Source organism: Sinocyclocheilus rhinocerous, unplaced genomic scaffold (assembly GCF_001515625.1).
Source record: "Sinocyclocheilus rhinocerous isolate Xijiao unplaced genomic scaffold, SAMN03320098_v1.1 scaffold752, whole genome shotgun sequence".
NCBI lineage: Eukaryota > Metazoa > Chordata > Actinopteri > Cypriniformes > Cyprinidae > Sinocyclocheilus > Sinocyclocheilus rhinocerous.
Genome location: NW_015639777.1, coordinates 673446 through 684504, shown reverse-complemented (window position 1 = coordinate 684504; position 11059 = coordinate 673446). Strand labels below are relative to the sequence as shown.

General features: G+C 35.3%; 1 protein-coding gene across 1 annotated transcript in view; it reads right to left on the bottom strand.

The window, feature by feature from the left end:
- LOC107751878 (aromatic-L-amino-acid decarboxylase-like) overlaps positions 1-548 on the bottom strand; it is a 21225-nt gene extending 20677 nt beyond the window's left edge. Inside the window, exon 1 of the mRNA XM_016567645.1 lies at positions 344-548. Coding sequence (XP_016423131.1) covers positions 344-544 — 201 coding nt within the window. The 5' untranslated portion in view covers positions 545-548. The remainder of the gene's footprint in view (positions 1-343) is intronic.
- Between the last annotated feature and the right edge of the window lie 10511 nt (positions 549-11059).

The following is an 11059-nucleotide window of genomic DNA, read 5'->3' as shown; positions in this document are numbered from 1 at the left end:
TCTTCTCTAATCAGTGTCAATAGTTTCCTCTGCTATTGGGGCGCTCTCATCACAGATGTTAACATGCACAATAAGTTGTAAATTTTTTCTGCTGCAGAAATGGTGGAAATGATTAATAGCTTATTAGCAATGCTTTAAAAATGTACCATACATAAAATATATAAATTGCCATAAAGCTAGAAGAAAGAGAAACATCCTATTAAAATATGAAAGATAAAGAAATAAAATGTTACCAGTCAAGACATTAAAAATCTTTTCACACAAGATCTGAGATCTGAGAACCATAGTATGTAATGACTGTAAAGTAAAGGAACTGTATCATAGCTGGTCAGCACTGACTCACCCCTGGCATGATCACCCTCTCTATGTCTTTGAACACATCCTCATAGCTCTCCGCCTCCTCCGGGGCCTCCTCAGGAATCAGTGACCTGAGATATCCAGGTTCCACATCAGGGTAAACCTGCCTCTTCTCAATGTTCTCTAAATAATCGGCCACATAGTCCACCATCTCCTTCCCACGTCTCCGGAACTCAGCAGCATCCATGTTTTTGACTGAAAAGGAGTATAATCTCTCAGTGTGGAGAATAAAAGACAAACTGATGTGCTTTTTAATAAGGAGAGGTGTAATCATATTAGTGTTATTGAGAGTGTTTTCAGGGTCAACCTTACTCTCAGTATCTTAACAGGAAAACCACAGCCAGAGGCCACATGTTCAAGACGTGAAATGTAATTATAGCAAATACTAAACTATACATTAGTTACATTAGATTCGTTTTTTCCCTTTTTTTAATTGTAAGAATTCCCACATTAAGTATTCTTCTCTAATCAGTGTCAATAGTTTCCTCTGCTATTGGGGCGCTCTCATCACAGATGTTAACATGCACAATAAGTTGTAAATTTTTTCTGCTGCAGAAATGGTGGAAATGATTAATAGCTTATTAGCAATGCTTTAAAAATGTACCATACATAAAATATATAAATTGCCATAAAGCTAGAAGAAAGAGAAACATCCTATTAAAATATGAAAGATAAAGAAATAAAATGTTACCAGTCAAGACATTAAAAATCTTTTCACACAAGATCTGAGATCTGAGAACCATAGTATGTAATGACTGTAAAGTAAAGGAACTGTATCATAGCTGGTCAGCACTGACTCACCCCTGGCATGATCACCCTCTCTATGTCTTTGAACACATCCTCATAGCTCTCCGCCTCCTCCGGGGCCTCCTCAGGAATCAGTGACCTGAGATATCCAGGTTCCACATCAGGGTAAACCTGCCTCTTCTCAATGTTCTCTAAATAATCGGCCACATAGTCCACCATCTCCTTCCCACGTCTCCGGAACTCAGCAGCATCCATGTTTTTGACTGAAAAGGAGTATAATCTCTCAGTGTGGAGAATAAAAGACAAACTGATGTGGGTTCCTTTCGATGAGGAGAGGCGTAATTATATTAGTGCTATTGTTTGCATGGTCAACATGACTCTCAGTATCTTAACAGGAAAACCACAGCCAGAGGCCACATGTTCAAGACGTGAAATGTAATTATAGCAAATACTAAACTATACATTAGTTACATTAGATTCGTTTTTTCCCTTTTTTTAATTGTAAGAATTCCCACAGCATAATAAATAATATCACAGCATAGAATTATTATTTTAGTAATATTTTAAATACTATTGCAGCTTTATTAATATTTTGAATTAGCTTTTGTCGTGGAAATTTTCAATGCTAATCTGACCACCACATATAATATAATATAATATAATAACTACAGTATCTCAGGCTAATTCCCTGAATTCCCCGAATACTTCCAATCCAATCCAAAGAACTACAGTATCTCAGGCTAATTCCCTGAATTCCTCGAATACTTACAATATAATCCAATACTTCCCTGAAGTATGGTGACGGCGTCCCGTCAAGAAGCTACTATCACTACCTCAATCACACATGAGCACACAGGTCTTTAGCATCTATACACTCTCACCGCCCTTCTCAGCTGTTACCTCAGCCCGAGGACGGCTCTGTAGTCTTCCAACACTATCGCTGTCTTTGTGGTGGTCTTTTGAGCATAGAATCTTTAGTACTTCTATTCCTCAGCTGCGCAGCATATACCAGACACCACTCCCAAGTTGCTCTTTGCAGGAATGAAAGTTTTATTCACAGCTGGGGAGCCCACTGGTCCCAACCAAGAGAGACTCTTTAAACAGAAGGATGCATGAACATTTATACCTTGTAGTTGAGTAAAAATAAATGTTACTCAAGTCTTCTTCACTGTAATTGGTTATACTGATCTGGTCATTGGTTTGTCATAAGACTGTCAGTTTTACTGTTTTAAGCACTTTTTGGGTAAGTATAGATTATTTAATCATAGGGACACGGTTTTTGATCAGAGCATTCTTAGTCTGCACTTTTCTGAACATTCTATGCTGAACATACCCTTTTGACTCCTTCTGAGGCCATTACATAAAATATTTCCATCACACTTTTTTATTTTATTTTCTTAATATTTTCAGTTTTCATTTGAAATTTAGTTTATTGTTTTATTTTATTCAGCTTTAATTCAGTTATCAAAAACCGTTTCAATAATTTTAGTTAATGATAATAACCCTGCAGCATACTTTGAAATAACAAATGCACCTCAAACAGAGTGCACAGATTCATTCAATTTGTGTGAATTTGAAATTGGGTCCAAAAACTGTATATTAAAACATCATCAGTCATCATCTATGTCATCTCACATGAGTAGCAACATTCTGCTGATAAGAATATCACAGGTTGCCAAATACATATTATAAAAAAAATTAACAATGATAGTTTATCATTGACGTTAACTTTTTCAACAGATAGTGTTAACAGTATACTGGTACAGCTAATTCACACTAATTTTAATAATCCATTACACTGATTGTCCTCACACAGGGCACATGCAAATGTAATAGAAAGACACTATACTAATCAAATCATTCTAAACAAGCTCTGTCAGCAGGGTTGGTAACAGTGCCTACTACTAATTATTTGTATGCCTGTTATCTCTTCACACTAATCCACATAATACAAATGGATTGAGATGTGTCAGTGTGTGTGTGTGTGTGTGTGTGTGTGTGTGCGCGCATGTGATGACTCATCCAGAAGGTGACTGGTCTTTTTGATTACGTACCAGTAAGTACTATTAAAGTTGTTCATTTTTACACATGCACACAAACAAGCAAACATATGTTAAGTATAAGAGGACAAAGCACAAACATATCAACAAACTCTAGCACTAAAAAAAAAAAAAAAGATTTTTTGTACTTTGTAAGCATTTTTAATATAGGAATATTAGGAATACTCCTCAATACAAACAAACCAGCAAATGCAAAGAAGCATTTAATGAATCAATTATTGTCCTAATGTTCCTAAAATAATTTTGAGGAAAAAATGCATGTAAAATCTTAAATGATTATTATCAGTCTGATTTTGATTTGTAAAGCCTTGTCAACAGAATTAAAGTTGAAGGTTGGCAAGTTCAGATATCTTTATGACATGTTATGCTGTTCTGAAGCAGGTACTGTAAAAATGGAGTAAAAAGCTAAAGTCTGGTGACATTTTGCTTATCACATTTTAACTGACATGGTAACTTGAACTTTTTTTTTTTTTTAACTCAGTATACTAGAATGTGAAACAAGATGTAGAAAAAGAATTAAATACAATCCACCTCAGCAGTTATACATGGCATCCACCTGACAAAATCCCATAATAATCCTGTATTTGGACCTTGCACCTGGACGGTGTTCTAACCACTCAACAAGTGTTATGCTTAAAATATCTCTCTTTTTCCTCTAATAGCTTTCATTGTACTTACAGTGTTAGGCAAAAAAGAAGAGTCCTCCCTCTCGTTGGTCCTTACATGCTTTCTGTTTGTTTCAAACACACATATATACACAGACACGCATACACACACACAGAGCAAAGCAGAGTGATGTGGAACAGCAGGGAAGCCTGGGGGTTTATCAGCCCTGCCACTGTTCAGACAGCCAATCAGAACGAGGCTTTCATTCAGAGCAACACACACACAAGCAGAAGCAGGGCAAGAGGAGCTGATTCATAAGGAGTTAATGAGAACCTGTTCACTTTCCACAAACATTAATACAATTACGGACATACAGACCAATACACACACACACAGACACACAAATGATATCACTCTGAATAATATTTTTTAAATCAATAATAGCATATACCGACTGAAAAAAATGTTTTACACATGAAATGTATGAACTACACAGATTATCTTTAGTTGTCTCCTATCCTATGTCTTAGCCGTCAAAATGAACTGTTATTTTGCAGTTATTAGGGCATCTGAAGTGCCTCTGTACAGTTTACAGCTATTTCATTTAAATGACTCAACAATATACCAATAATATATTGTATTATGGAATAAATGTGTTTTCTTGTAAAGTTAGTCATTAGATCTGCATTAGATCACAGGTTTCCCTCTCACATCTTGAGTGAATTAGCTCTGGAACCAAAGAACAAAAACAGACTATTTGAGTGAAAACCTATCCACAAAAGCCACATATTGAATATATCCATCAGGACTAGCCTTGCATTTAACAATGTATGTTGTCAATAAAACCATTATACAAAAATAAAACCTTTAGAGATGAAACACAGATACTATAATTGCATGTCTGCCAAATCTCACTGCCAAATTATTTAAAGTTTTCTACTTTTTTTACCCATCAAATCTCAAACTCAGAAAATTATTTCAAATAATAAAAGTAATTATTCTCTAACAGTGGAGCATAAACATAATATATCCCTACAAGTCATGAATGGGTTAAAGCCCCTCCCTTAAGAAAAATGTGTCTGGTTTCTAGTTCCCAAGTGTTTGGTAATAACAATTCAATAAAAAATAAAAAAAATGTTAATAGGCCTATTTCGGTATTATAGTTCAGAGCAAAACACATTACTCTTAAAATCAGTCTTCCGCTGATACTGTAAATTGACACAGCTAGCATTTATAACTTAAAATGCTGGGGGCTCAAGACTGACTGACTGTAATTACTGAGCATCTATATAACTCACACAGTCTCTGTCAATCACAGTGCCTGTCACTTTAAAATGAAAATTGGTCTGCGCCAGTAACCTCGCGGTTAGTGCGCCGACAGACAGCGCAACTGTGCTCACGGCGACCCAAGTTCGAATCCAGGCTCGTGGTCCTTTGCCGATCCCGCACCACTCCCTCTTCACCCAATGCTTTCCTGTCTACTCTACACTATCCTGTCCAAATAAAGGCATAAAAAAGCCCATAAATAAATCTAAAAGTGCACAGTTACTCTTGTCACAGTGACAGACATTTACATTTGTGACCCTGGACCACAAAACCAGTCATAAGGGTAAATTCTTTATGGAACATGATCTTTACTTAATATCCTAATGATTTTTGGCATACAAGAAAAATCAATAATTTTGACCCATACAATGTATTTTTGGCTATTGCTACAAATATACCCCAGCGACTTAAGACTGGTTTTGTGGTCCAGGGTCACATTTTATATAAAAACCTTGAATACTGTTCAGGATGTACAGGAGATTTAGATTTAATTAGCAGATTTCAAACAGGGGAAAAATAAACTTTTTTTGAGGATGATTGAAACGGTTTACTATTTATGAGATTCTCTGCCCTCTAGTGGAAATGAACATGGCTTGCATCATGCAACAGGTGATTCTACAAAACAGTACAACATGAAGTTTTATTGTAGTGTAATATCTGCTGATCATGTAACATTTAGAACCTTTATGAGAAGTACTCACTGTTGTGTATCTGTGTAGCTAGTTAGTACAGTGACTGCAGTCCACATTTGAGATGCAGCAGAACTGTTACAAAAGTCTATAATTACATTGTTGCATATTTCTTTTTAAAATATTCCAATTCATTTTGTTAACTTAATACACATTTTAATTTCACATTCCACATGGCCATATAAATGATTTGTACTGTTGATAAGATTAAATAAGAATTGATTAAACTTTCAACGTAATAGGTAAATGTAGTAAATATTTATCTTGAGCTAATACCAGTTTTGTAAATTATATATTTATATTCATATTTAATATTTCTGGAATTCTTTATAATTATTTAACCCATTTTTAAGCAAATAATTGTTAATTAATTAATATTAAGAAAACATAAATCATTTTATGAATGATGAATTATGTAAATAAACTGCCTCACCTAAAGCAATGCTAAATTAAACTATCATTGCTAAGATTCTTGAAGGGGTTCGGCAAAAAATCTAAGATATTACAACTTTGTCATATGTTCCCTTATAAGTAAACGTATTACAAAGTCCTACAACACAAGTGTAAAGTGCTAGTCACTTAATGATATGAACATTGTGTGTGATGTTTGCTTGTTATGATAATATCAACACACTTGAGATATAGCAATGAATTAATGTTTTATTCTAAACAGAATATATCAGTCCCTTCTTTGTACAAAAATACCTGAAAAGGTTACAATTAGAATTTGTAAGCCATTCAGCTAATTACAGAACCAAGCAGAACACATTATCAACACAGAATCTGAAAATAAATCTTTTTTTCTATCCATGTTTTTGTTTGTTTGTTTGTTTTTCATTCCCTGAAAGACATAGATTCATATTTACTTCTATTTTACTTACACTTTATGGTCATGATATTTTTTTTGCATTGAGAAAACATACGCAAAGCTCAGGAATTATTACTGACAGTTGCGAGAAGGTTCTGATTATGGCATGAATAAAGTTACAGAAGTTCTGTTTACATTACAGCTTCCATGTTACACATGTTAGATGTTGTTATGACTCATGACAATAGCAATAATTAAAAGCAGATCCGCAGAATCACACATTAGGTTAATTACAAATCACTATTTATGTATAATGCAATTACTCTGTAACATGAACAGTGTAATCAAAAGCATGACCTCCTCTTTCATCAGAAATGATAATAGTGACAAATGGTCACAAATTCCAGATCAGTAACCATAACCTGAGTAGGAACACCCTCTCAGGTCGACATTAGTGAGGAGAGAGAGGATGGACCGTAGGGTTTTGAGGCACCTGATGTACATAATTTTTAAAGGAATAGTTCATAAAAAATAAAAAAAAGGAGTGATATAGCAGAATGACCAAGCTGCTCTGTTCCACTGAATTCACTGTATGGGCAATTTTTAGGCGAACTATCCCTTTAAGAAAGGGTGGAAGCTATGATCATCACACACAAACTCATCACACAGTCATTGCAGTCAAAACTAGAATATCTTGAAGGCCAGAGATTCATTAAGAGAGAAAGGGGGGGAAATAATGGAGGTCTGGTGTGGTCAAAGACTCAATAAAAAGAAGTACACCATTAGTTTAATAAAAAGAAAAATACAGAGAATAAGTCTTGCTGGTCCACAGGACCAGTTTAAAACAGCCTCCACTTCAACCCTGAGCAACCCAGTTACATTCATTTCTTTTAAATATAAAAAATGACATTTATTTCTTTCACTGATAAACTCTCATCAGATCACACACTTTGCAAATGCTGCTCCCAGCTTCTTTCAAACAACATTGGGGAAAATGCAAAAAAACTAATTTGTCTTTGATTCATATTAAAGAAACATTTCTACAATATCTACAAGGCATACATTTGTTAGCGTTTTCATAATAAGTGTATTTGTGAGAATAAGTGAGTTTTTATAACAGCAATTTAGCTTAATAATGACCTTCAATGACTAAGAGTTCAAAGTCCAGTTTTCTGTCAGCTCAATGCAAACATAACATATTCTTTAAAGGGGTCATATGATGCTGCTAAAAAGAACATTATTTTGTGTATTTGGTGTAATGAAATGTGTTTATGCGGTTTAAAGTTAAAAAAACACATTATTTTCCACATACTGTACATTATTGTTTCTCCTCTATGCCCCGCCCGGCGTTATGCAAATCTTCCCACTTAGTGAGGTAGATATGTGGGGGCGTGTTCGAACGAGCCGTTTTAGGTAGGTGTGGCTAACTCTTAACTTTTATAAAGAATATCTCTTTGGATTTGAGACTTTAGTCTTTGCAACTTTACAGATCTTCTTTATGCACCAAGAGCTTGTAACACTCCAAAGAGAAAGGAAAAAATGAAATCGCATCATATGACCCCTTTAAGGTCGATTAGCATGACAAAGCAACACAAAATAGAATATATTCAATATTTACACACTTAACCAAAGAATAAAAATGCACTAAAATAAGTCAAGTTTCTTCATTTTATATGCCATTGTGGAAAGAAAAAAAATCTGTATCCCAAAATTCAGTGTGGTATCTACAAACGTGTACATGTACAGTTATACATGAATGGAGTGTAACTATAAGCTGCATGTTACATGATATATGCAAAAACGAAACAATGTGGCAAATGAAATAAATCTGTACGGACAATGTGACGTGTAATGCATTACTGTGTTAACTTAGAAATGATGCCCCGAGTGTTTGGATTGTGAACCGAGTCAGACATCCTGCTCACACTCACTTTTAGACTGAACAGTCAACTAATTAACAAGTAAGCGCTAATGGTACTCAGACTACCCTACAGATCAATTTTACTCACACAGGTGATTCACCAGTAACATATAGTAAACTAGTCTTTAAGTAACCTACAACTTCCTCTCTGGCAAAAATCCAAAAATTGTGTTTCTTTCTTTCTTTCTTTTTATTGTTTAATGATCTCATAAAAAAACATATAACCTCTAAACTCAATACATCCATCTGTCTGAACCAGGTGGAAAAATTTCTGATATACTGTTACACTAGAATTATAGTATATCAAAACTGGTTGCAGAATATGCTAATTAATAGCATCATAATTGCAGTGTTGTTAGTTTAGTCCTTGGCTGGCTGATTGTATAGCTTATCACTTATCAGACCCTGAAAAATAAAGACAATAATGTCAAGTTCAGAAAGCTTGTGTGTGTGTGCTTGTGCCTACACACACAAACTGCAGCTAAATCAACACTGACACACTCATCTTTAAACAAGGCTTGAATTAACTTAACTGACACTGAGAAAGATATTCAAGTGAATAATAATAATAATAGCGCTGATTTAAGCTCTGCTGTCTATTTCTGTGGTTAAATCATCCAATGAGATCTAAGTAGTACCTGGCAGACTGAGATCATATCCTTATTACACGGCTCTCTGAAATACTTGATTTTAATTAGGCAATCTCCTCCTTGAAACATAATCAAATAGTTTCAGTAAATCAATATTTCATGTTCATTTTTTAATGTTCTTTTTATTGGTAAGTAGCCGTGTAATAAGCAGCATAATGTCCAGTCAAAATAATCCCCCTTTGTATCAGGATTGACCTTAATTTTTTTTTGTGAAAGCCAGCTGATTGTACATGATCCCTTACTTAACCGAGATGACATGAATTATATCTATCTTAGAATGAACAAACAGCTTCATGTTACTTTGTGACATAATTAAAACTACTTTTTTCATAGACGACAATAGGAAATTTGCAAAATAGACCTTCATCGTGTTGACACCTTTTAATGTGAATGGAAACAAAGCTGTTCAATGGGCTGCATTGAGCTGTCTTAATGCCTATATCATGTGTTAACTTGTGTTTTTGTCCACTGGAATTTTTCTCAAAAAGATGTGTTTTCAATATAGTGTCAGATTAACAACACAACACAACAGTACAACCCATTGAACAGGCTTTACTGACTCACCATAACTAAGGACTATGCAGATGGTGTTCTACAGAAGGATGTTGACGAATAATTAGTGTTAAACAGTTCAAGAAAGGGGGTCTAGTTAACTGAGGTCCAAAAATTCACAAAAATGTGGAAGAAAATTATTGAACAGCGCTGAGAAAAAACGAATCTAAATTTCAAGTAATCAAATCCAGATAAATAAATAAATTTGTTGAAGTAATACTTAAAAATGATTGCATCATTTGCATTTATCTATGTACTGGTCTCTTGGGTGAACTTGTAGACATGGTGGCTATGCCCTTTCTATCTAGTTTAATACAATATAGGTACAAACTAAAAACATGGCTCTTTCGTTGCATTGCGTCACAAGTACAAAAAAATATCTTTACACATCCGTTGTACCTACTGCTACCATGGACAAGGCAGATTATAAATTCGAACCCCATTTTTCTGTGGGTGTTCTTAGCCCGGGCTTCACAGTGTGCTGTCCTCGAAACAATCTTTCGAAACATGGAGAGAAAAATAGAAAGTCAACAACAAAATAGACTGGAGCTGGGACTGAAAATGACAGCAGTTCTGAAGATTCCAGTTTGTTGTTCTAGCTCCTGATAGACTGCAACCCACAGTGGAGTTCCCAGCAGAGGGTTTAGTGGTTATTAATCACTGAACTCAACAGACTCCTCTTTAAAATCAAGGCACCGTTCCTAAAGGATGTGGTGGTGATGTCAGGCCATGTTTTTGTACTCATGTTTAAAGGAATAGTTCATTCAAAAACTAAATTTGGCCATAATTTTTTCACCTTAATGTCCTTCCAAAATCGTATGCTTTTTTTTTTTTTCATTTTCTGGAAGCGGATTTGAGTTAGACGTAAGCTTGGCTTGCAGTCAAAATTTCAGATGCTTCCTCACCTAATGTATCATATGGCAGTGTTTTAGTACTCAAGACTCGACTCTTGAGTTGTAATGCACACGGAAGCATTTGGACTTGGTCTTGACTCGGACTCAACTTTCTTACTGTCTCCAATACAATACTGTCGTATGGCTTCAAAAGACTTGAAATATAGCGCATGCGCTGCATTTAATACTTTCATGGTGTTTTTTGTCCTGGAAACTAACAGCCGTGGTCTCTATGAACTGTCTATGACAGGGGTGCCCAAACTCGGTCCTGGAGGGCCGGTGTCCTGCAGAGTTTAGCTCCAACTTGCCTCAACACACCTGACTTCAAATTTCTAGTATGCCTAGTAAGAGCTTGATTAGCTGGTTCAGGTGTGTTTAATTGGGGTTGGAGCTAAACTCTTCAGGACACCGGCCCTCCAGGACCGAGTTTGGGCACCCCTGGTCTATGAC